The sequence below is a fragment of the Protomyctophum bolini genome (assembly GCF_963924005.1).
Source record: "Protomyctophum bolini genome assembly, chromosome: 6".
In the NCBI taxonomy this organism is placed as follows: Eukaryota; Metazoa; Chordata; class Actinopteri; order Myctophiformes; family Myctophidae; genus Protomyctophum; species Protomyctophum bolini.
In genome coordinates this window covers 30118413-30143896 of record NC_137867.1, presented here as the reverse complement: position 1 = coordinate 30143896, position 25484 = coordinate 30118413, and the positions used below count along the sequence as shown (strand labels likewise).

Sequence of the window (25484 nt, the reverse complement as noted above, 5' to 3'; positions counted from 1 at the left end):
TCTCGGGAGCGCGCTTCCATCGTTCATGGGCAGAACGGCAAACCCGCGTGCACGAGCAGTCCACTGGAGTTTCAAAGTGTTAACACATCATTTGACAGCCCTTGTTTACAAGTTGTTTTACTGATAAAAGTAGGCTATATAATTTAAAATGCGTCAACTGAAAAGAAGAGAATAAATAATCCAATCAATAAGGGGTTTATTTGCCACAATCATGCAGTAGGCTACAAGCAGCGAAATGTTGGTGCTGGTGGGACCTGTTCTGCAAAGAATGGGCTAACAATCAAACAATGTAATGTTAAAAATGTCAGAAAATAATAATAATAGAAATGTTGTATTTGCCTACAATTGTGCTGAAAACCAGGGGTATAAGGTATAAGCGTTATCCGTTATGTCAATTATACATCATTCGATCAGCGCTCTCTCTTTCTCTCTCTCTCTCGCTCTCTCTCTCTCTCTCACACACACACACACACACACACACACACACACACACACACACACACACACACACATTGAAATTGAATGTTGGGTGGGAGGACAGAATGAACAAATTAAATATGCAATTAAGCAAACGACACATATTCTTTTTTATTTTGTAACAATTTCAGCTATTAAACTAAATCTAATCTATTATTTAAAAGATGTAATGTGAGATACAAGTATTCTTAGTTAAACTAAACGTGTCGAATGATAATCCCATTCCCACATAATCAAGTAGATTTCTGCAGGAATAATCTTTTTTTCCCCCCAGAAAAGTAGGGCGCAGCTTTACAATATATCCACAAGAGTGCAGCACTGGGCCATGTTGATGCTTTGCTATCACAAGTCCACAAGTACAACACAATTTAAATTTCTATTCCATTTCAGCATCATGTTCAGTTGTTGCATATAGATTTGAAAGAACGAATTGTGTCATGAAATGAATGTGAGTTGCACCACGACTGTCTGGAAAATATATAGTACCAAATAACGTATCCGTCTATTCTGGCGGAACTGTAATTATTGGCAGCAACCGTTCTGTTTCTGACCGGAGAAGTACACGGACGGACTCAAAATAGCCACGTAGAGAGAAGAAACCGAAGCGTTTGTAAGGTTAGCGTTTAAAGCTCAATTTACCACTTTAAACAAATTGTCATTTCGTGATTTGCACGTAAGATTTGTAACGTACACACATGCCATGTAACAAAATGTGTTGATTTCGTTAGGATGTTTGCAAAAGGCCACACAAACCTGAGATCACGACTTCACGAGATCAGTGGCGAGTCTTCGAATCATCTATTCTAGATAGCCTGAGAGCTTATCTTGGCAGGACCGGACGTATAGGTGGTGAACACAGCTCGATAACAACACAGCTAGCTAGCTGTTATGATCTACCAACCAGTCCGTTTTGAAAAGACCACGTTCGGACGACGACCGTCTTCCACCAGAGCTAACGTCAGGGGAGGGAAGCAACCTAGTGTTAGCTAGCGCAGCGAATGTTCTATACGAGCTAGCATAACGTACAGCTAATGCTAATAATAAGCTACTTTGCAACTGCAGAGCTGACAACTTGCTAGTTAGCTACTACCCTATAATTGGCTAAACACCGCAATCCACTTATGATTGGCTGTTTACTTTGTTGCGTAACGTAAAATACAGGTTAAACACGTTGTTCTTGTGGTTGTGTACTGATTTGCCAGGCCTGGGAAGTTGAATTCCCAATGGTTAGTATTAATTCTGCTTAAACTGACACTTGTCTTGTGACTTGTGTACCCTGTTCACACTTCACACACGTCATGCCTACGTCTGTCATTCATTTGAATCCTGCTGCAAAACGAGCCTTATACTGTAACTGAACTACCATCTTAATGTTTTAGTTCATCCATCTGGCATCTGGTGAGTGGTGACACCACTTGAAGAAGATGCTCTGATACGTTCTTTCCAAAACGGACACCGGCTCTACAGCGAGTGTTCATTTTACCAATTGAAATGGATAACCACACAGGAGCAATTGAAATGCAGCCTCAACAACAAGATATGGTTATAAAATCCAAAGAGTTTGAAGCGGGTATTGTGGACAGTGGAACACCGTTGAAACCCTTGGAGGAGTTTACATCTACAGCAGGGGACGTTCATAATGGTTAGTGTTGATACGTCTGTTTGACTGGGTTGCTTTGTTTATAATTTAACCCTAACACAGCTGCACAGCTAGAAGGTGTATGAGACATATTATAATGCGTGATAAATAATAGTGAGGGTCATAAACATTGCTGTAGAGTTTCTCTGAACAAGTGTCTCCACAATTAGCACTAACAGAGGGATTTCTTTCTCCTTTAACCTTTTGTGTTGTGGTAGACTTCTCAGTGAGTCTGAAAATTAAAAACCGACTCAAGTGAGTTGAAGCCAGAGCTCAGTCATCAGTCACATATGATATTGAGACCGTCACCTGACCAACCAAAATCCCAAAACAAGTCTGTTATTGCCAGAAAAGGCTGCCCAATTTATTTAGGCGGTGGCTCAATTCACATGGCACAATGGAATGGGGCTGGGAGAGTGACAGAATAGTTGGTGATGCTTGTCATCACGTGTTACATTTAATCAACCTCTCATGCCAGACACCGCTTCTTCTAGAATCTAGCATGTGAGATTATTCATGATGGAGCACAAACTGCAGGCTGCGTGCACACTAGACATTCCCTGCTCAGTTATGTTGATGCCAAGTAGTTAATCAAACTTGCTGTTATTATGCTCTTCCTTTCAAAGTTTCAGTAGCACAACCAAGGGTGCCCATTTTGTAATTCTATTTCCATTTATGCGTAGGTTCACTGACTGGCTTTTGAAATAGAACCCCACAACTTACATTATTAACAGAAAAATGGCAAAGACGCATACTGTTGCACTGTACAGGGCTAGCACTGTACAGGGCTTTTTTGGGTCCTTAAGCGGCTTCTCATGCTTATGGACATAACATTGTTTGTTTGTCAACTTAAAAAAATCGTTCAGTGCTTGCAATTGCATTCATTTTCTTTTTACCAACAAATTAGCATACATTTCGGCCTGATACTGTCCTTAACCTACTGGCTTTTTTCGTGCAATTTTATTGGGCTCAATTTTAAACAAAAAATTCAACTTCCTCTGCCCCACTATAGAGGGTATGCGCATGCATAAAGTCAATGGCAAATAGAGTGGCAAATTGGGTGGCAAAGCAACAGGCAAAGTGAATTTAACATTGTTTAATGTTGTTTAATGCAATCAGAAAGGACTTTTCTGTTCGGATGCATGGGATGTCAAGACCAGAAAGTAGTTTTTTGCCACTCAGGCATTCCTGCATAACTTCCTGGTTTGATGATGTCACGCGCATACCCTCTATTCCAAGGTGTAAAAATACATAATACAACATAATCCTAATTAACCTTTTTTTTTGGTACATTTTTAGGATTAGGCTATGCCCTGTTAAAGTGGTGGCACTACGCTGTGATCAGTTACATAGTTTTCGCTACATGACCCTTTGCATTTGAAATAGTTTAAATCGGAAGTTAGCTCTGGTAATTCAGCACCGTGGTTTTGAGAATAGGAGCAACTATAGGGACACGTGGCTACTGAATTGTCGCCAACCACCCTTTCCTTCTTACATAGAATAGCCATTGTAGCTTGACAAAGTTGTTGGACCAGTTTACCAAGAACATCACAAGAGCTTTGCAACCATGCTAACAGGATCCTGAATGTTTTACCTTAATGTTAGGCATATCACTATCCTTTTTTATTGTGCAGTGAAATGTAAACCCAAACAATACTGTTAAACCTCCTAAGAAGCCACAGTCCTTCGGACATTAAATTTGTTTAGTTTTTTGAGTGGAAATGTCTTTAAATTCACGTCTTTTTTGTCTCACCTCTGCAAATTATTTGAAAACAATACAACCAGGTGCTTATATGAGAAACAATTACTGTAGGTTAAAAGTAGTGAAAAATATCGGAGGTGCTCCTGGATCAAACAGGATATAACGGAGGATCCGGGCAGGCAGGCATTCGGTGGTAAAAGGAAGAAAAAACCAGGCAAAAGCCATTAGGGCACAATACATATCCAGGTCATATTTGCCCATATGAAGTCCTGTGGTCGAAACATGTTGGTGTTTGCCTTGTTTTAATAAAGGCTGTTTTCCTCCTTTTACAATGAGCGCCCGGATCCTCAGATAGTTCAAGTACAAATTTAATATGTATTTACTTCTTGGTTTTGTGTGTTCTTATAATTTGATCACTGGAATTCTGTCATGTTGCTTCTATATTTTGTCATTGTCCTGGGTATATTATAGAAAAAGTGAACAAATTAAATCTCAGAGAACAGAAATTCAAATTCCTCTCCCATCAGGTCCTGTTCATGGAGATTTGGTGCCAAATGGAGACGGTGCAATGGATTGCCCGGGCGGTGCAGGGGACAGTCACCTGAATGGCCCCTTGCCTCCCCAGAGCACCAGCACCCCTGTCCCTGTCCAGTCTCTGAGCCACGAGCGCTCCCTCCCAGGTGCTTTCCCTTCCATGATGCTAGAGAAGTCTGACGAAGCTAGTGATGAGGGCACGGTTCACAAGGGTGGCCCGTTGCTATCGCTCAGAATAAGTATGCCTATGCAGGAGACTGAATTGTGTAAGCATAAAAAATATATATATATAATGAGACCCCTTTTTTAACCCTCCTTTTGCTGTTGGATGTCTAATGGTTGATGTGTACAGTATTTTCTTTAAACACCATCGCCTGTGCATTCTCTGACCAGATGGATTTGGCTTTACTTGTTTGAGCCAACCTGCTTTGTACTGTCCAACTCCCTGAGGTGTTTCATTGCTTGATTAATTAGGCATCGGTGTGGGTGCTTTTTTTGGAATAGTAGCTGGACTAATGGCTGTGTTTTAGTTTTTTAGAACTAATCTCTGTGTTATGTTGTGTTCTGGTGGTGTTTGAATATCGTGAATAACTAGATTATCAATATTCTGTCCCTTGTGAAATGTGATGTTTTCAAGCCTGTTCCCGAGAACTGTGGGTGTGGTTGGTCAATTTGAGTTGTTGTGATAGACTTAATACTATGCTAATACCACTTTATGTTTAATGTGTTGCTGTTGTCAAGAAGTTATGATTGTAACTTCTTGTACTGACTGGCACCTGGTTGAGGCCAAGATTGCCAACGACACAAATGTCACAGAATGTAATGGTGGATTCTACTGGTTATAAGGGACATGCCACCATGTTGAAAGAATGACAACATAATGGAAAGAGTAGACCCTTAACATAATTTGTAAACAAAAGAAAATGCTAAGGTTTCATCCACTACAAATCAGATTAGAAAGGAGGAGTCTGTAATGTTTTCTTTTATCGTTACTGTTTCTATGTTGGTGTGTCCTTGTAATCACTCCACTCCAAACATTCAGTGACAGGTGTCTTTTGTGTGCAAAATAACCAGATTAGCTGACGCTCCCTTTTGAATCTTAACTGGTTAAGGGACCAGGGCTAGAAATGAACACCATGTTGATTTGTATCTGTTTGAGGGCTGGGTTGCATCATTGCATGCAGCTTCACTCTTGTTGTAAAAACACAGTTATACATGCGTCCACATTATGGCTTATGGTTGTGCCTGATCTAGGCGTATTCGTAGCATATTGTAGGATTTTTCCCTAACCTGTGCCTGGAATGTTTTGGGGGCTGCACAATAATTGGCATATTTCTTTGGATATCAATTTTAGTTGCCACAATGTATTATCATAGAATTCAGATGCCATTTAAAATGATCTGAAATGTGTATTTAGATGCAAAAACTATAAAGGCGTTTTGGTCTTCAAATTGTAAAGACACTCGTGGCCATTTTATTAGGTACACGGTACACACCTCACCTACTGATGTACCAGCTGGGTAGGACCCTGATCTGTCCACTTCCGTTTGCACGTGTCTTTGTTTACATTGCTAACATTCCTACACGTTGTAACGGGAGTTGCCGACAGATTTAGCTGCGGAGCTCTAAATCTGTCTTGAGAGATTAGTGGAACTGTAATTTAACCTCTTTGCCTTTCTGCATCAAACGTTCTATACTGAGTTGCAGCCACATCACTCTATTTGGAGGAGTAGCTTGTTTATATTAGTTAAACAACGGGTGTACATAAGTAAAGTAAGTGGCCACTGAGTGTAATTGAATTCACATTAGCATAGCATTTGGCATCATGACTGACTGTCATCCATCATTGTGCAGCCCTATATCTACGGTCCAAGATGGCAGAGTATAGGAAGATTCCTCTGTTTTGTTCTAAAAAAAATCTATCCCCTGTAGCCAACAAACAACCTTCGTTGGAAATGGAGAATGAGGAAAAGATTCGCCGGGACGCTCGTCGGCGCCTAGAGGAGCAACTCAAACAGTACAGGGTGCAGAGGCATAAGGTGAGTGGATGCAGCTATTTGACCAGGTGCCTTCATCTGGTCATTGCAGCAGCCAAGAAAGTATAGCATGCTTTGGGCCACATTATCACAGGTGCTTGGGTTCACAGCTTCTACATTGTGAAATAAAGCACATAAAAAAGATATGAATAGAACTGCTGTCTGGTTGAGTAGAATCCCCAAGATACTTGGGTAAAGCAGCTTGGTTTCATTCAGTTCACCAAAAGTAAACCCCTTAATGTTAAAGGCTTACTGTTTCAGTCAGTAATGCTAAGCAATTGTATTACCAATGTGTGTAAAGGACATTATTGTTTCTAGGTTAGTGCATTTGAGAGTAGTAAGGATCTCTTATAATGGAGAGCCGGACAGGACATCAGTACAACATTATATACAGTATGAATTGAAAAGAGCATTGGAAGTCTCCTTTAGTACTAACGATCTCAGAAAAAGTGAAGAGCCAGAAAAAGTGAGAAAATCCAAATGTTGAAAGGGGAGAAACAAAGGTACATTATATTGTAATGTATGGTCATCCTTTTCCATTGTCTCCATTGTCCAGTCTCATCGCACCATCCCAAAGAGCAGGAGGTTCAGCACTCTGGACCCAGAGTTGATGCTGCACCCAGAAGCTCTTCCACGGGCCAGCACCGAGGCCATGACCACAGAGTACTCCTTTATGAGGACCAGTGTTCCCCGGGGGCCCAAACTGGGCAGCCTGGGCATCCCCCCTCCCAGAGAGAAGAGAACCCGCTCGCCCCGCTCCAGTAAGATCCACTCCCTAGCTGACTACAAGTCTCCAGAGAACGGTGGAGGAGGTGGAGGCGGGGACGATGGGAGGATGACAATGGCGTCGGATGGCAGTCGCACCTCTTTCCAGTCCACCATCAGCTCTGTGTCTACCCTGTCCGAGGTCAGCGTGACCTCCGACGTCGGCTCATCTGAGGTCGAGGGTCAGCTTGCTGTCGCCCCCCTCCAGATTTCTGGCGATAACACGTCAGAGATTGATGGCAGCGAGTCGGGGGCCAGGCTAGGAAATGATGGCACCGACAGTGACAGCTCGTCATACAGCAGCGTGTCCACGCGCGGGACGTACGGCATGCTGTCCACTGTTGTGGGCAGGCAGAGGGGGGCGCACTACACAGTGGAGGGCAGAGAGATCGCCCCTGAGGCCATGGGCCAGTTCCCCTCCCTACGGCAGGTCCTCCAGGCAGCCAGCGATGAGCAGCAGCTCCTGGAGCTAGAACAGGCAAGGGAAGGAACCACTGAGCCGCGCAGCCGAAGGGACAGCTTCTCTAGCAGGTTTGGATCAACATAGATTAGATGGATATTATTGCATTCTCTTTGTCCCACTGTATTCATGTCTATTCATTCAATCTTTTTAACTATTCAGAATTAATTTAGATCTAATGTTGTCTAATGTTATTTGTGATCGTAAGTGTAACCAGTAGTTTATTACACCCTAATATTCAGTATGTATTTGATTGCAGTAGGGCTTGATGATATTGGGAAAAGTTTGACTGCAATACATTTGTTTCTTGCAATATTATAGCAAAAAACAACATGATTTACATACCTGTAATTTCACCAGATATATATACACAGCGCTTTTACCTGCTGTTGCTCTAGTTGGAAAAACTATCAGGCTCTAGCAATAATTAGGATAATTGTAGTGGGGGAAGTACAGCAGTTCTTCAATACTTTGAATCAACATGACATTATATTCAGTTACTCTGCAATCAACCGAAGCTAAAGTACATGATAAACACAAAAATAGTAATTTGAGTCCTAGGCATTATTATCTATAATGTCTTTGTTGTTCCTAGGTAAGGAGATGCAATATTGCTAATATTATTGCTAATGTCTTTGTTGTTCCTAGGAGATGCAATATTGCTAATATAATATTGATGATGTTTGTGACCTTGACATTCTGATTCCAGTATTTCTTTGGAGAGTTCAGTGATGGGCCATGATGAAACGCTTCAGGTGTTGAAGGAGAAGATGAGACTGGAGGGCCAGCTGGAGTCACTGTCATCTGAGGCCAATCAGGTTAAAGAGCATGTTGTTTTTAAACAGGCTTTAATAATGAAAAGCCTTCTAATAGTGTACAGAAAAGTACTGTTTAGCCTAATTCAGACTGCGCCACTACGAAATGTTTTATTATGTTGCAAACCACCTTTTGGGGATTCTGTTGCAACTTGTTATAAGTGGCAACTTAGCTTGTCACAAATCTCTAGTCTGCAACTAGACTATACATAAAAAATAAAAATAAATCAGACTGCTTCCATCACTGGTTCTCTCTGTATTTGGGGTTGATTTTCTGTTATGAGCATTCTGTGTTAAGAAAGATATGTGATATTATTATAAATATTGCCAATGACACAGTGAAGACATACTTGATGTTAACCAAAATTAGTTCAGTCCTTGGTTTACAGTTAGCATGTCTCCCTTTTAAGTACTGGTACTTTACTTGTAAAAACTGCTCCACAGTTTTTCTACAGACAAAGGCCATGATATTTTTCACAGCTGGGACATGAAGCAGTACTTTCTGCTATTAAAAAATGGAGTGTGACACTGTGGTGTTTCTGACCTGCTTTGCGTCCAGGCACTCAAGGAGAAGACGGAGCTGCAGGCTCAGCTGGCCACTGTGAACGCACAGCTGCGGGCTCAGGAGGAGCAGGCCAGGGCCGGCCAGGAGAAGCAGAGCACACTCACCGCAGAGGTGGGCTCCCTGAGGCAGAACTGCAGCCAGCTGGAGAAGGCCATGGTGGACCTGCAAGGCAGCCTGGAGAGCAAGAACGCCAGCCTGGCCTCCCTCGGCAATGACCTACAGTTGGCCGAGGAGCAGTACAGTCGGCTGATGGGGAAGGTGGAGGAAATGCAGCAGGCTATGTCCTCCAGGGAGAGCGCTGGTGAGTGATGGAGACGCCACTTAATTCTGACACATGTGGAGGAGTTATGACATATGATGTAACATTTAAAGAAACTAACAGGTGGCAGTCTAGCATTAACAACTATTGTTAATAATTGAATACTTCGCAACCAAAAAGAAGGTAGCTAGCTTGTCCCAGAGGAATAGGCATAACAATAACATTAACGTGTTTGCTCTTTGGTACAATCGGTACAACATGGTGAGGTACGCCTTCATTACCAATGCTAACTGCTGTCCATTTGCTGAATGCACCCATTGTCTGGATCTGAATCAGTTAGAGTGGCTGACTGGCCGTTAAGACATTTGTCTTGTGATTGTCATTGATTCATCAACGCATTTGCTAAAATAAGTAAGGTCCAGGCTACTTGATGAACTTGTGACATGAGACATTGTGGCATGACTAGAATATTTCAAGGCTATGGGATGTTCTTCAGTATGAAGTAAGTAGAGTGTCATCAACCATGCATAATATACCATTCACTAACTTGATGTCTTGCTAACAGAATCCTAATCTAGACTTGAATTTAAATATTTGCCTCGGTTCGTCCGTTTGTCCTGCGCCAGGTCACGCCGCACCCGTTTGTGGCGCTCGTGCGTCTTTGCATAGACTTTGTATGTAATCGTGCCGCTCTAACCATCCATGTCTGGACGCACCTTTACACTATGCACAGATTCTAAAACAATAATAAAACACTATTTATCCTTGAATATATCTGACAACAACGGCGTACAGTTGCCCGATTGCCTATGGCAAGTGAAAACTAATTTCGTCATGGTTATGTGGAATTAGCTTTTTGGTTGCCCGAATGGGCAAGTAGGTTTTGAACTTTCTGGATTTTTTTTGACTGGAATCAACCTTTCTTTGTTCACTATACATTTCTAATATAATTTGGGCAAGTGAACATGAACTTTCAGCAAGTAGAATATGACCTGTATGTACAGTACATTCATTATCTGTGACTGTAGAATGAGTCCTCAGCCAATCTGCATCCCGGATCAGAAAACACCTTTTATAATGGCACATATAGACAAGAACACAGGTTGAGGAGGCACTCAGCTCAGAACTCACCAATATCCGAACTTGGCTTACAGATAACAAACTCTCATTGCATTTAGGTAAAACAGATTCCATCCTTTTTGGGTCCAACCATTCCCTTAATAGGGTAATTGTAAAGGATTTTAAGGTCAGTATTGATGACATAGGAATAGCTAACAAAGAAGAGGTTACATTCTGGGCTGTATCCTGGACAATAAACTGACAGGTGAAGGCATGGCAACAAGAGCGATCCAAAAAGTAAATCAAAGAACAAGATTCTTGGGCAGAATCTCCTCATTTGTTAACAAGACGGCTCTCAGGACACTAGCTGGAGCTCTCATTCAGCCCTTATTTGACTATGCATGCACCTCCTGGTATTCCAACATCTCAATGTCACAAAAAAATAAGCTCCAGACCTCCCAAAACAAACTAATCAGACTTTTACTAAGATTAGGGCCCATGACCCACCTCTGTGCAACACAATTTGATAGCATAGGTTGGCTCAGTGTTGAGGACAGAACAAATATGGGTAAATTCACATTTCACAGCACTGCCACTCAAGTGTGGAATGCCCTGCCCCCTTCCCTCAAAACAAGCAGATCACTGGTTTCCTTTAAAAAGGGTCTGAAAACTCACCTGTCACTGTCATCAGGTCAAAGGGAGAGAAGGTGATTGGCTCTCCCCCCCACTTTTTATGTTTTATTAATGTATTTCTATTCCAACCTGTACATATAGATTTAGTGTGTTTGAGAAACGTATTGTTTGTTGTCATGTTGTCATTGTGAATTAATGCATGGGACCCGAATGGAAACAAGACCGCAAGGTCTTTCTTCGGTGCTGTCCTTTTGGACCAATTCTGTGCTTGACTGTACCCTGTACTGTTTGCATCTAATTGTCTAATAAAATTATCAATCAATCAATCAATCAAAAACAACAATGTAATCTGTGTTCCAACTAGGGAATAGGGATGGGAATTATCGATAATTGATATGTTTTGATAACCTTCTCAATCGATTAACCGGTTAGCTGATCATTTCTTTTATCGTCATTTCCCTCAATGTCTAACACAAAAATCTACATTTTGCTGATATACAGAAAGAATACCAAAGGCATGTTACATTCCTTTATCAAATGGCATGGCATGGTAATGGCATCTTTGTAAGAGTCTGTCACATCACATGCAAAAGCAGAGACGTTTCTGTGTTTACCAGGGTGGAGAGAGAGAGCTAGTGCATTTACCGGCAGCTGCCACAGAACACCCGCGGCAGTCTGTAGTGTTTCTCGGCGGCAACAGTCCAACACTCTACCCCAAACCCTAAACCTAACCATAACCGCAAGCACGACGCAACGCATGGCATCAGCTGCGGCAGGCGCCAGTATTTCTTGCCGGCGGTGGTATCAGTCCGACACTCTACCCCAAGCCCTTACCTTAACCATAACCACAAGCACGACGCAACGCATGTTGGACCAACGCACTGCCGTGGAAGCGAGCAGCAGTGGAGTGTCATAATCCCCCCAGTTTCCCCGGCAGCTGCCGCCCCTTCTCCCGACAGTTAACGGCCAGGAGATGGAGCGGCAGTGGAGTGACATAATCCCCCGGCACATGCCGGTTCTGCCCCCGGTAGTGCCGCGTCTCATGCCGTTGGATTATGCACTCTCTGCTTCTGACACCCAATGATGGAACTGCAGAATTTTTTATTAATTGTTAACCTTTATGTTTAATTGAACAATTTCTTAACGGTGTCATTATTAACATCCCTTCCAACTTTTTGAAAGCCCAACTGATGCCAATCTACTGTAGTAGTAGTAGTAGTAGTACGGTAGTCGTCATTCTAGTAGTAGTTGTGTTCCTTGGTTTTGGACTGTGTGTTTGACCCATGTCTTGGTTTTGGACTGTTTGTTTGACCCATGTCTTGTGTTTCTGATCTTCCGCTCTTCCAGTCCAGGAGCTGCGTCAGCAGATGGGTGGGCTCCAGGGCCAACTCCAGCAGGTCCAGCTGGAGCGCAGCACCCTGCAGAGCCGGCTGAAGACGGCCCAGGCTGAGATTGACTCACTACAGCAGGTCCGACAGTGGTACCAGCAGCAGTTGGCGCTGGCACAGGAGGCGCGTGTTCGGCTGCAGAGTGAAATGGCTAACATGCAGGTAAGGTTACTGTTGTGTTTTTCATGTCTTCTTGTGTCTTTTTTTGTTGCTTTTCTTCACTTCTAGATTTTGCATTATGAACTAAATACATTAGTGAGCATTTTGTCTCATTAGGTATGCATTCTGCTTTCAGATTGACTCAAAAGACAAGCCAAGTGGTTAGAGCAGAGAAGTGGATAACTGGAAGGTTACCAGTTTTAGTCCTACTGGCCTATCAGCTGGGAAAAACTGAGTTGTATGAGTGTGAGGCAGGCAGGTTGTTGCTGTGAAAGACCATAGAGGTTAAAGAGAGCAGGTTATTTACATAAAATGCATACTCTAGAGATGTAAACAATGACTTCTAATGGTATTTCAATAGAGTTGACATGCATTTTCTATGTTGTTTTTTTTGCAGGCTGGACAGATGAACCAGATAGGTACTCTGGAACACCTGAAGTTGGAGAATGTTACTCTTTCCCATCAGCTGACTGACACACAACACCGCTCCATTAAGGAAAAGGAACGCATCGCTGTCCAGCTGCAGAGCATTGAGGTATAAAGTCCTCTTAAAGTGACATTTCACCACCGGAAGAAACTGCAGTCACTCAATGTTAATAGTATTGTAGTAGATAACACTAGCACAATTTGAAATCTCTGAATTTCCCTGTCGATGTTGTAGTCTGACATGCTGACCCAGGAGGCAGCTTACCAGCAGATTCAGGATGCAAAGATTATGGTGGAGGACGACCTGCAACATAAACTGGAGGAGTTTGAGGAAGAGCGTGATCGTTTACTGAAACTGGCCAACACAGCCAGCTCCCTGGAGAGGGAACTAGAGCAGGTAATCAATCGTGCTCATTTCCTTCACCTCTGCCAAAGGTTTTTCTGTATCTACGGTATGTATGTCTGTGTCCCCTCGAAAGTAGACCAGGCACAGAAGACGTGCATGATATCATGAAACAGACCCACCTCCAGGCATAAACAAACGTAGCATAAACAGGGTGGAGACTAAGGGACATGCCAGGAGCATCTACTATAAGACATGATGGAAGTGGTTATGTTTAGGCTTGGGTTTTGGTGTGGTTAACGTTCAGTGGTGTTGTCACATTATAGGCAGTGACATTTTATTCTGAATCTGAGTCTGAATTAAGTTTGCTGTTCCATTTCATACAATACTTCACCATACAATTCCTCGCTTCTACTCTAAATTACACTTCATTGGTCTGCTTTTCCCAGATGAAGTTGTCCCTCTCTCAGAAGGACGTGCAGCTGGAGTCCCTGCAGAGGGAACACCTGGAGCTGATGCGCCAGTTGACAAGCACCCAGGAGAGCCTTCAAACCAAAGAGCAGTCCATCAACCAGCTAGAGGCCCGCTACCTGGAGCTGGAAACCCAGCTCAGTGAACTGCAGACAGATGGCAGTGCTAAAGACGACACCATTCAGTTCCTCCAGAATGAGAAGATCGTCCTAGAGGTGGCACTGCAAGCCGCCCGTGCCGATAAAAGTCAGCTGGACGAGTCGGCAGAGCGGCTGAGCGAGGGCGTGCTGGTGGCAGCGGACGTCCTTGACCAACTAAAGCAGGAAGTCCAGGTCAAAGCATCGCAGGTCAGAAACGAGTCTAGTTGCCAAGAGGGTCAATAATTAATCATAATTATAACAAGGATTCATATATTTTGTTCCTATTGACTTTGTTGTCAATATTGCTGTGTGGACCCAGTATTTATAATTTATGAAGTCAATTACAGGTTGGAATGTTGACAGTAGAAAATGACCACTGGTTTTTGCTTTGTTTTTAGATTGAAACTCTACAAAAGGAAAACAATTCCCTAAAGAAACAAGCTCAGAAATTAAAAGAGCAGTTCCAACAGCAAAAGGTAAGATTGCATGTCTATCAGGAAGATGGTGTTCACATCCCATTCCCTGACAAAAACCCATCTTTAACAATTGTTTGTTTTTTTCCTCTTACTTTTGATGGAAAATGTTTGTTTTTATGTCTGTTTCTGTCACCACAAAGACTGATGTGCCTAATCTAAAATGTTGGTCCACCAAAGGTAATGGTTGAAGCCTACCGGCGAGATGCCAGCTCCAAGGAGCAGCTGATCAGCGAGCTGAAGTGCTCCAAGAAACGTCTGCTGGCAGAGGTGAAGGAACTGAAAGAGGAGCTGCTGAACATCCAGGGAGAGAAGGTGAAAGCTGAGCTAGAGCAAGCACGTCTGCAGAGGGAGGTGGTGAAGGTCCAGGAGCAGATGAACAGCCTCGAGGCTCACCTGCAGGGTGTGCAGAAGGAGAGAGACCAACTGGAGACCCATTTACAGGTATAGAATGTTTTCAATGTTAGGAAATCCTTGCCGTCCTCCACTGACATTACCAATAGGAAATGTGACCTATCGTATGTTTATTTATCCGTATGAGTCAGTTTCTTCTTTACTGCCCATATCCTTAGTTACAAACAGCAAGTTTCCAAATTTAGAATTTCAGGACAGCAGTGTTATTGTTTACAGCCTGTAACCCACATCTGTACAGTAAAAGTTATGTGACTGCTGCTCTAATGAGTAGGTGTAGATAACATACAGTGGCAGAAAATACAGCATAAGACAAATTCTTGCCCAAATCTCAATAGCTGTGTGTATTTAAGCACTGCATTTAAAAAAACGTATTCATCCATTTTGGAAGGTTATTGTTTAGTATTTGAAATATTGAGTGTAGCTATTGTGTTGTTATTTTCCTCATTGGTGTAGACAAACTCATAATAACATTATGTAGTGACAACAGGACCTTTCTGTTACTATAGTAGTACTGTACAGGACATGAACAGACACACCTATCACTGTGCATATATACACTTCAGCCTCTCACTGTGCATATACTGGTATGCACTTTTGCATTGTGTTTACGGTAGTTTTCTATCTGCCATTTTGTATGGAGTGTGATGTGGTTTGTTGGATTTGTTTCCTCTCCCTAGACTGTACAGTTTGACCAGAGCCAGCTAGCATCCGTGACTGAAGAGAACGAGGGATTGAGGAAACAGGTGGAGCAAATGCAAGCTGATGCCAAAAAGTGAGTCACAGGCACCATGGACTTTTTTTTTGGCAACTAGAATTGTTCCCAAACCCAGCCTGATCTATGCAGAACATTTCTGGAGTTTGGTTTGTTTTCTTTTCATCCCAATAGTGGGATAAAAGCCTAACATAATATCTACTCTTCAGCAATAATATTTGTCATGAAAATATAGCACATCAATGAGCACTATTAACTTTGCATTATGAGACTTGCTTATAAATTGGTTATACTTGTAAGAAAATGACTACCAGACCAAGTAACACGCAAGATAAGATGACAACATACAGTAATCACTAATCAGCCTACTGTAATCAAAGCTGTAATCAAAGCTCTTCTGCTTTGAAACAGGGCCATCTCAGAGCAGAAGGTACGCATGAAGCGTCTGGGGACCGATTTGACCAGCGCACAGAAGGACATGAAGGCCAAACACAAGGCCTATGAGAATGCGGTGGGCATCCTGAGCAGGAGGCTCCAGGTGGCCCTGACAGACAAGGAGACCACAGAGGCAGAGCTTGTCAAACTCAAGGCCCAGGTCTCGAATGGAGGGAACAACCAGGCTCTACAGGTAACGGAGAGGGCACTCCCAGTTTACGCATTTCCTGAAAGGCACATTGAATTTCTCTGTGTATAAAATGTGCTGTAACGTATAGAGCTTGAAAATAACATCCAAATTACTATTCACTGACTATAGGATAGTAATATACTATAATACTGAAACGGAAATACTGGAGTAACTCTGACTGTACATTGAGGCTGTCTGGAATGTGTTTGAATTAGGCCTTTGAAACCCTCTATGTGTTTGTCTGTGGTCCAGGATAAGATCTCAGCCTTGCAGGCTGAGCTCCAGGCTGTGAGCCGCAGTAAGGCCATGCTGGAGAAGGAGCTTCAGGAGGTGATAACCCTCACCTCCACAGAGCTGGAAGAGTTCCAGGAGAAGGTCATGGAGCTGGAGGATGAGGTGTGGAATAAAAGATAATGAGGATTACGTCTGATTGCTTTTCCATTCATTTCTGTCGCTGCGTCCTTATCTTTGACCATCTGGTTGTCTCTTTGTATTTTCTATCTCTTTAGATCTGTCTCTTGTTTGTTTGTTTGTCTACATTTAATTTCTGTTTTATTCCCACTGCTATTTATTACTGGTCACAACAATGCATCAGACTTATTATTTTATCCATTCACATACCATACCTTTTTCCAGCCTTAACCATTACCAAATTCTTTCACAGCTTCAGGAATCCCGGTGCTTCAAGAGGCGGATTCGGAAGTTAGAGGATGCCAACAAAAAGCTTGCCCTAGAACTGGAGCACGAAAAGGGGAAACTGGCCGGACTGGGGCAATCCCACAATACACTGCGGGAGCACACAAACATTCTGGAGACAGCCTTAGCTAAGCGAGAGGCAGATCTTGTCCAACTCAACTTGCAGGTACTTTTTATACTTTTTATACGTTGAAAGGTTTAGCAAATTGTGATATGACATAAAGTATAAGATAAAACCCCTGGTTGAAGATGATATGGAAGTTGAATGTTTTGGGTCTAATTTCTAGATTTTGGTCATGGAAACTGGAAACAGCTCTTTTGGGACATTTTCAACCAATTAGTGTACATACTTAGTACATACAAGCTCTGTATCTGAATCTGGTTTAGGTTTAATCTATTGTTGGAAGGCTTCTGTTTCATCTCTTGTCACAGTACCACCAAATGCATGGAATTGTGATTAGTATGTTGATACATTTTGTAGTACTGAACTCCCTCTGTTACCTTTCTAACCTTTCTCTTCAGGTTCAAGCTGTGTTGAAACGCAAAGAGGAAGAGGATAACCAGATGAAACAGGTGGTTCAGTCTCTGCAGCTTGCCTTGGAAAAGGAGAAAGCCAAAGTTAAGGACCTCAAAGAACAGGTAAGGGCTCACTGCATCACACATGATACTCTTTAATTCAATTCAATGTAATGCTAAATTAGTTTCTAGTTACATCATTTTATTATTTATTTTGTAGTAAATAATTATTAATACAAATTATTATTTGTTGGGTCCTCTGGGCTCTTATTACAAGATTCCACCAGTGCTCCTTTGAACTTGAATGGTATAATGGCGTTTTGTGTCCTCTAGGTGGCAGCAGCAAAGGCTGAAGCCGCCCACAACAGAAGACACTACAGGGCAGCAATGCTGGAACTATGTGAGATCAAGAAAGACCTGCAGACCAAAGAAGAGCTGGTGAAAGCCCTGCGCAATGAAGCAAAACAACTACAGTATGTTCACATTTACAGTTTTCTTACAGGCATGTCCACATGCACAAGCCCATTTCATCTGAGATTTTGTCTGAGAACATTTTGCAATATATTTCCGCCAGAGGGGAAAAATGTCAAATTCCTGGTGTTTACGATTATGATGAAGTTTAAGAGAATTTGTCATTGTCATTGAGAATTTGTGATTATAATTTATAATTGCATCTACTGTTTGGTGTGTGTCTCCCTGCAGGACTCAGGATGAGCAGCATTCTCAGGAGGTGTCTAGGTTCCAGCAAGAACTGTCTGAGGCTCACTTCCAGCTCCAGGCCCTGCAGAAACAACTTGATGAGGAGCTGTCCAAACAGCCCCTCACCAACCAAGAGGTATGGACAGTACTTCTGGTAGGGTTTGGTTTTAACTTTTGACGGCATTTTGTAGAATCTAAGTCTGGATCCAAATCCATGTATCAAATCTGAATATGTTTGAGTGACTTATCAAATGTTATGGGTAAAAGCTTGATCTACCTATATGGAATATATATTTGGAAGATTACATTTTTTAAGACCATGCACTTTAAAGGTGTTTGACATAGTCTTGAATGTAATCTGAAATGAGTTTCTTGAAATCCTTGCCTTGCCTCTGTGACCAACAATCTGTCCGGTAGGTGGAAGACTTGAAGTGGGAGGTAGAGCAGAGGCAGAGGGAGATCGAGACCCAGAAACAGCAGCTGGAGATGATGGAGCAGTGTCACCACAGAGAGCTGGACAACACACACACAGCTCTACAGGTATAATGTGTTGTGTATTTCTTTACATATTTTATTATTTTTGTATTCATAGGTATTGTCTATTGCCCCTTTAATGTTTATGCTGAGGATTAACTATACGCACAGTGCCGAGCACGAGTTAAAAGTAGCACGTACACATTAACAGTACACAATATATATTCTTCGCATTGATCAAATATGATTTTGTTGTTATATTTAATCAATAAAGGGTGTGTCCATTTGGCCCTGTTTTTACTTCTTACTTGTGTATTGTCCCCTTTTTTAATTCATCTTATCTTTATTGTATTTCATCTTTGGGTCCTTGGTGAGATGCCAATAAACTCACTTAGGTTTACTATTTTGCTGTAACATAAATAAATAAGTATTTTAATTTTAAAAAGACAGATGTAATTGATGTGCCCCCAGTGTAGTGTAGTGGTTAAGGCCCACTAGCCTGCCCTAAACAAATATACCATGTAAATTAGTGCAACCTGGTTTCTATATCAGAGATGTGTGTCTGTCTCAGATTATTAAGTTAGAGCTGGAGTCTGTCCAGGAGGAGTTGAACGGCACCAGGAAGGACAAGTTCATGCTACAGGCCAAAGTGGGCGAGCTGAGGAACAGCATGAAGACAGTACTGCTGCAGAACCAGCAACTGAAACAGGACCTCAAACAGAATCGGCTGAGGAAGGTAAGTCGGCATTTATTTATTATTTGATGATTCAAGTTTCTTTATTAGGAAAGAAAACCTTGAGATGTACCATCTCCTTTTCGAGTGCAGTTAGGGGAGCTTAGTCACAAAGGAGATTTTAATCTCGCGGACCTGCACTGTTTTCCGGAGCTGTATGGTGACAGTAACACCCGGACACGGCACGGCACGGCATAGGACGTTCGGAAGCCGATACGGAAGCGTGGAAGCTGAGGAGGTATACAGCGGAGACTCCGACGCCTGGCTACCAGTCCCGGTCACACTTCTCACCAATGTCACTTTCAAACAAGATGGATGACATCTCTGGGAGGCTGGCTACACAGAAGTGTATCCAGGAATGTGCTCTGCTGTGTTTCACTGAGACATGGCTTGGAGAGACGACACCCAGTGAGGCTGTAATGCTAACTGGCTATTCAGCCTTCAGAGCCGATCGCAGAGCAGCGGATTGTGGCAAAATGTGCAGGGACGGATCAGTGATCTACGTCAAGGAGTCCTGGTGCACTGACTTGAAAGTAATATCCCAGTCCTGTTCTGAGGATGTGGAATATATCACTTTAAAGTGTAGGCCTTTTTTTCTACCAAGAGAATTACAGTGCATTATTGTGAGTGTTGTATACCCCCCCCCCCCCTCCTCTGCAAATGAGGAGAGAGCTCTGAAAGAGCTACATGACATGATTAGTGGACATGTACCCGGATTCTGCCCTTATAGTGTTGGGGGACTTTAATCATTGTAATCTAAAGAAGACTATGCCCAAACTCCACAAGTTTGTGAATTTCCCTACGAGAGGGAAAAACATTTTGGATCAGTGCTATAGTAACATAAAGAAAGCATTCAATGCCATTCCCAAACCTCAGTTTGGAAAGTCTGACCACCTACGTAGCAATCCTGTTAAGGCCCACTTACATGTCCAAGCTGAAAGCTAACCCAGTCACAGTTAAGACTACTAGGATGTGGACTGACTGCCTGGAGGCCACAGACATGAATGTTTTTATAGAGGCTACGGACAATATTCATGACTACACAGACTGTCAGTGGTTATGTTGAATGGTGCACATCCATCTGCATCCCCACCCGTACTACTCGTGTCTTCGCTAACCAAAAGCCCTGGTTCAATGCAGATGTACATCTGAAGATCAGGAACTGGTGTGCAGCTTTCAAGTCAGCGGACACCACAGAGTATAGGCGGGCTCGTTACGTGCTACAAAGGTCCATCAAGGCCGCAAAAAGACTACTCAAAGAAACTTGGGAGCTGCTATCTGGATAACAACATACATGGTATGTGGCAGGGGATACAAGCTGTCACTAACTATAAGAGGAGCATGAATGGGACGGAGATCCATGACAACAACATGCCGGATAACTTAAACAGCTTCTATGCGAGATTTGATAGACAAGATGGAGACATCCCTTCAAAATCTCCCCACAACCCTGGGGAGACGGCACTCCAGGTGACACAAACACAGGTCCAGCGAGCATTTGGGCAGGTCAACTCAAGAAAAGCAGCAGGTCCTGATGGAGTATCACCAAGAGTCCTGAACACCTGTGCTGAGCAGCTGGCGGGGGTGTATACAGACATCTTTAACACCTCCCTTGCACAGGAAGTTGTCCCCCTGTCAGAATATGACCCCCCAGTAAAGAAAACACTTGAAGGACAGCTAGGGCCTAATAAAAAAGTAATATCAACTTCTTAAGGGGGTCAAATTATGACAGGCAGTTATCAAGTCTTCTGTCATAATACCAGTCCCAAAAAAGCCAACACAGTGACAATGAATGATTTTAGACCAGTGGCACTGACCTCAGTGGCAATGAAGTGCATGGAAAAGCTGGTTCTACAGTCCGTGAACACTTCATTCCACACTGGAACACCTGGACAATCACAACACTTGTTTCATACACGGAGAATATAAACTGATTGTAAAGCGTCTACATCATTTCCTTGAGCGGTACTTCCGCCGAAATTCCGCAACTACAGCGTAGGTCTTGGCCAGCGTGACTGGTGATAGTGTTTGAGGGATAAGAGAGCGTTTTCATTGACTTTTGGTCCTGACAAAATCGGCAACCTGGCCTCAGGGACACCATTTCAGGGCATGCATTTCCACAACTTGAATTGTTCATTATAAGTATAAGTAATGTGCTGAATCTATTGTGTTGCAGCAGCGAATGGAGCTAAAAAGCGAGGGGAACCCATCCAACCCAGTGACTCCAGTAAAGATCCCTGACTGCCCTGTGCCTGCGTCCTTGCTGGATGAGCTGCTGAAACCTTCAGCCTCTGTCAACAAGGAGCCCCTCAATAACCTGCACAACTGTCTACGGCAGCTCAAGTAAACGGCTCCCTGCTAACGACTCATGCATTTACATTATCTTTTCATTTTCTATACCTGCTTGATTCAAGTCGGGGTCACAGCATGCTGGGTCTTATCCTGGTATTCATTGGGCAGAAAACAGGGACTGGTAGGGCTGGGCAATGTGGGGGGGGGGGGGGGAATAAACATCTCTAGATAGCCATAAGACCCATAAGCCTAGGTCCAGGTGCATGCCACAAATAAGCTCTGGCCTGACAGCACGTCATGTGTTCGAATCCTGACCTTTGCTGCATGTCGCTACCCGTCTCTCCTTCTCTCTTTCCTGTCCTTCACTTGAAAAACTTTCAATAAAGGCAGAAAAGCCTAAAGCAAATCTTTAAAAAAAAAAAAAAAAAAAAAGAACCATAAGACTTTCGATATCCCAATATCACAGTATGGAAAAACACAGAAAAATAGTTGTTCATCACAATGGACTGTATTGAATATATTATTGTTTTGTTCTTTAGGGAGGAGATGGACAGCCTTCAAAAGCAGATGGAAGAACATACTGTCACGGTACATGAGTCCATGAGTTCACTGACCAGCGTAGAGGAGGAGCTAGTGCGACTGGGCGAGAGCGATGACGTCTCCACAACACTTCTAAACAACAACGTGGTGGAGAATAACAACTCTGCAAAAGAGGAGGCACAGCCATCGTAATGCAGGAAAACATATCAGGCCAACGGACAGAGTGGAGTTTTATCCACAAGGGAACTTTAAAAAAGAAAAAGAGAAAGCCACCTTTATTATTATCATTATTTCCTTTATCTTTTCTTAATAATTGCTGCCAACATTTGGCATTCTCTGGTTGGCACAAGAGTGCTCACGCAAAGTAATACTTTATATACCACAGCTTTATTCTTTATTTTGTTTTGTTTTTTGTTTTTGTGATGCTGCTCGTTATGTTATATTTATTTACACTTCAGTTCAGCAATGGAAAATTGTCACTTTTTCTTTAAGAAAAAGAAAGGCTAGGACAGCAAATTGTCGCAATTAAGTCCATTTGGAGTGCTAGTCTTTCTTTTTCATCATTATTTACTACTTTAAAGATTCAGCACCCAATTTTCATTGTATGAATTGGTCTACCACCAAGTCCACCATTGTTGAGGTCACAATAAAAGCCTACATTGTAAACTCATCGTTGAGCTTTGATCACCAAATTGCACCATGCTATGTCGGATATTGACAGATGTCCGATAATAGTGACATTTGTCTGATGGATACTGGGATCTAATATAGTTCTATGGCCTTATATTCTAATTTGCGTATTGTTATTGTAAACGGCCTTATTACAATTTGTAATTGCTTTGTGGCTCAACTAACAAGGAAGTTGTTCAAATTCTGCTCAGTCATATGGCGTTTAAGTTGTACTATTGAAAATAGATGAGAAAAACGTTATATTTTTTGTCACTCAAACATGGTCGCATGTCCCATGGTAACCATTGGTAAGTAATCCAAGCAATTAATTGAGGGACCTATGTTAAAACCTCTAATATTAGGTGCCCCAATGCTGATTAAGGCCTGGTTGTATTAAAAAACAAAAAACATTTACATTGCAAAAATTGGACTGCACTGCAGTTGGATAATGTTTTGCTTACTACAAATTCCTAATTGATCTTGCAGATAATATTACATTAATTGCTTCCAGGCTGGTATAGAATGTCTGGCTTTATTACAAGCAGTATTCCTTCCCCACTGTTCAATTTCTTCACTATGTAGGACATATGTCATTAACTCTGTGGTCAATTATTCCTCTGCTTCTTTCAAGCAATTTGTAATGAAACATGATTTGTTTATATGCATTTCAATATTGTCATGCTCAGTGGTCTGCTTTTTATTGCCTCTTGTTGAAATGCAGTGTTTGTTTTCTTATGCTTGCTATTAACCATAACATTGTGGGTTGTTTAAACTCTATGGAAACGTTTTCTCAAGTTTTTCTGGCTTGGACTGTAATGTGTGTACATGAATAAGCCTTAAGGAATCTTTGATATGGTGTAAAGGGACAGTTTGAACAATATTTCTACTGACTGAGTGTGTGCAAGATGTAATATATGTCTATTGTAATAATGTTTATGGTTACAAGCTCATATGGAATGGTTTATTGTAATTTATATATATATATATATATATTTGGGCTGCATCAACTGACATGCAAAAAGAGTTTGCAGAACTGGGACAGAGTTATAAGAAGCAAAACTGTTACTATAGTTTGCTATCAGATGTAATCAAACCTTTAATCTTTTTTCTTCATACTTGCAGATTATTTTTTTCTTTTGCAGTTTTGTCAAAGGGGAAAATTGTACGTTTTGCAGAGGTTAATATATGAACATAATTGTTTTTGCCTTTCTTTCTACGACTGTAAATGCATTTATTGTTAGTTTAACTGTATAAAGAAGATAAATTACAACACTGTTAAAACTGTACATGAAAGTAAACTAACTGCTATACATAACTGCACTTGCAAATGTAGTTGGTTCAACTGACAACAGCTTGTAGCACATGCAATTGTTCTGCAAATGCTGTTGTGTACATTTGAATACCTTGCTTGTCTTGACTATTTTTTAACAACACTGTATGCTCGTGCAATTCCAGAGGGACAGTATGCACTATAAGGGAGAGTAGTGTGCTCACTGTCTGGGACTGAATCACACATACCAATATACTGTGTTCAATCTGAACTGTGTTTTGGGGACTTCATTTTGATAAGAAATATGTATCTTCCAAATTACTTTCACTGTAAACTACCAGTACTTAATGAGTGTGTCGGGGAGCATGAGCTCTATGCATAAACCTTGCTGTATTTGCTGTTCAATCTTTTAATCTGCTATGGTTGGAAGTTATTCATTCCAATGTTTAACGTTTATAATGGGAGATGGCGTATGTATCTCATAAAATTGCACTATTCATCAACCAGTGTGTTTTATTTTGACTATTTACACATGCATTTTTTTAAAGGATTGTGCATTACCCCAGATGAAGGAGTTTAAGTATCTCAGGGTCTTGTTCACAAATGAGGGGAGGACGGTGAAGGAGATCAATCGGAGCGGAAGGGACGGTATTGTAGTTGCTGTACCGCACTGTTGTGACGAAAAGAGAGTTGAGCCAGAAGGCAAAACTTTCTGTCTACCGAGCAATCTTCGTTCCTACTCACCTATGGTCATGAAGTGTGGGTCATGACTCATGAAAAAAAAGAGATGGGGTGAGAAGTTCAGTCACACGGGAGTAGCCTACACGGGAGAGACTGAGTAGAGCTGCTCCTTCGCCTGGAAAGGAGTCAGCTTAGGTGGTTCGGGCATCTGGTTAGAATACCTCTCAGGCGTCTCCCTAGGGAGGTCCTCAATGCATGTTCCACTGGGAGGAGACCCTGGGGCAGACCACGGTGCAGATGGAGGGATTACATCGACTCACTGGCCTTGGAACGTCTCGGGATCCCCCAGGAGGAAGTCACTAATGTTGCTCTGGAGAGGGAAGTCTGGAGCTCTCTGGTGCTGTTGCCCCCGCGACCCGACTACAGATAAGCGGTTGAAGATGGATGGATGGATTTTTTTAACCTAATTTGCATAACAAAATTGCTGCCAATTTTGAACTATTCAAATATAAACAAAGCAAGCTAAAACTGACTGTGTAACTGTTTTTGAGGGTCAGACGATGTAAGTAAAGTAAGTATTCTGTTGTTGCGACTGCACGTCGCATTTACTATGAATTCGTGCATTTCCGTGCATGTCAGTTGTTTATTGGTCCCCCGATCGTGATGGGGGACCATCCCCAATGAAGTCACCTGACATCATTGGGGATGGAGATCCCTGATGTCATCAATCAATATTAAGCCCATATATGGAGATCCCTGGTGTCATCAATATTGGCCAGCAACTCTACATCTCACCTCAAACCTTAAACCCTTAAGATC

At 42.2% G+C, this 25484-nt stretch overlaps 1 protein-coding gene across 4 annotated transcripts; it reads left to right on the top strand.

Annotated features, from left to right (window-relative positions):
- The first annotated feature begins 987 nt into the window (after positions 1 to 987).
- Positions 988 to 24487, top strand: golga3 (golgin A3). Of its 4 annotated transcripts, none has more exons than XM_080766242.1 (24): positions 988 to 1092; positions 1857 to 2119; positions 4346 to 4618; positions 6285 to 6391; positions 6945 to 7684; positions 8323 to 8431; positions 8988 to 9294; positions 12292 to 12494; positions 12889 to 13026; positions 13153 to 13314; positions 13710 to 14078; positions 14270 to 14347; positions 14525 to 14788; positions 15436 to 15530; positions 15882 to 16098; positions 16348 to 16491; positions 16760 to 16957; positions 17314 to 17430; positions 17641 to 17780; positions 18010 to 18142; positions 18424 to 18546; positions 19052 to 19216; positions 21390 to 21556; positions 22045 to 24487. In XM_080766242.1, the coding sequence occupies exons 2-24, from the start codon at positions 1969 to 1971 to the stop codon at positions 22235 to 22237; spliced, it is 4593 nt and encodes a 1530-aa protein (XP_080622368.1). In that variant the 5' UTR covers positions 988 to 1092; positions 1857 to 1968; the 3' UTR covers positions 22238 to 24487. The 4 variants fall into 4 exon arrangements, with proteins under 4 accessions (XP_080622368.1, XP_080622370.1, XP_080622369.1 ...); XM_080766244.1 differs by lacking the exon at positions 988 to 1092 and adding an exon at positions 1104 to 1703 and having other exon boundaries at positions 4346 to 4498; XM_080766243.1 differs by lacking the exon at positions 988 to 1092 and adding an exon at positions 1104 to 1703 and having other exon boundaries at positions 21393 to 21556.
- The last annotated feature ends 997 nt before the right edge of the window (positions 24488 to 25484 follow it).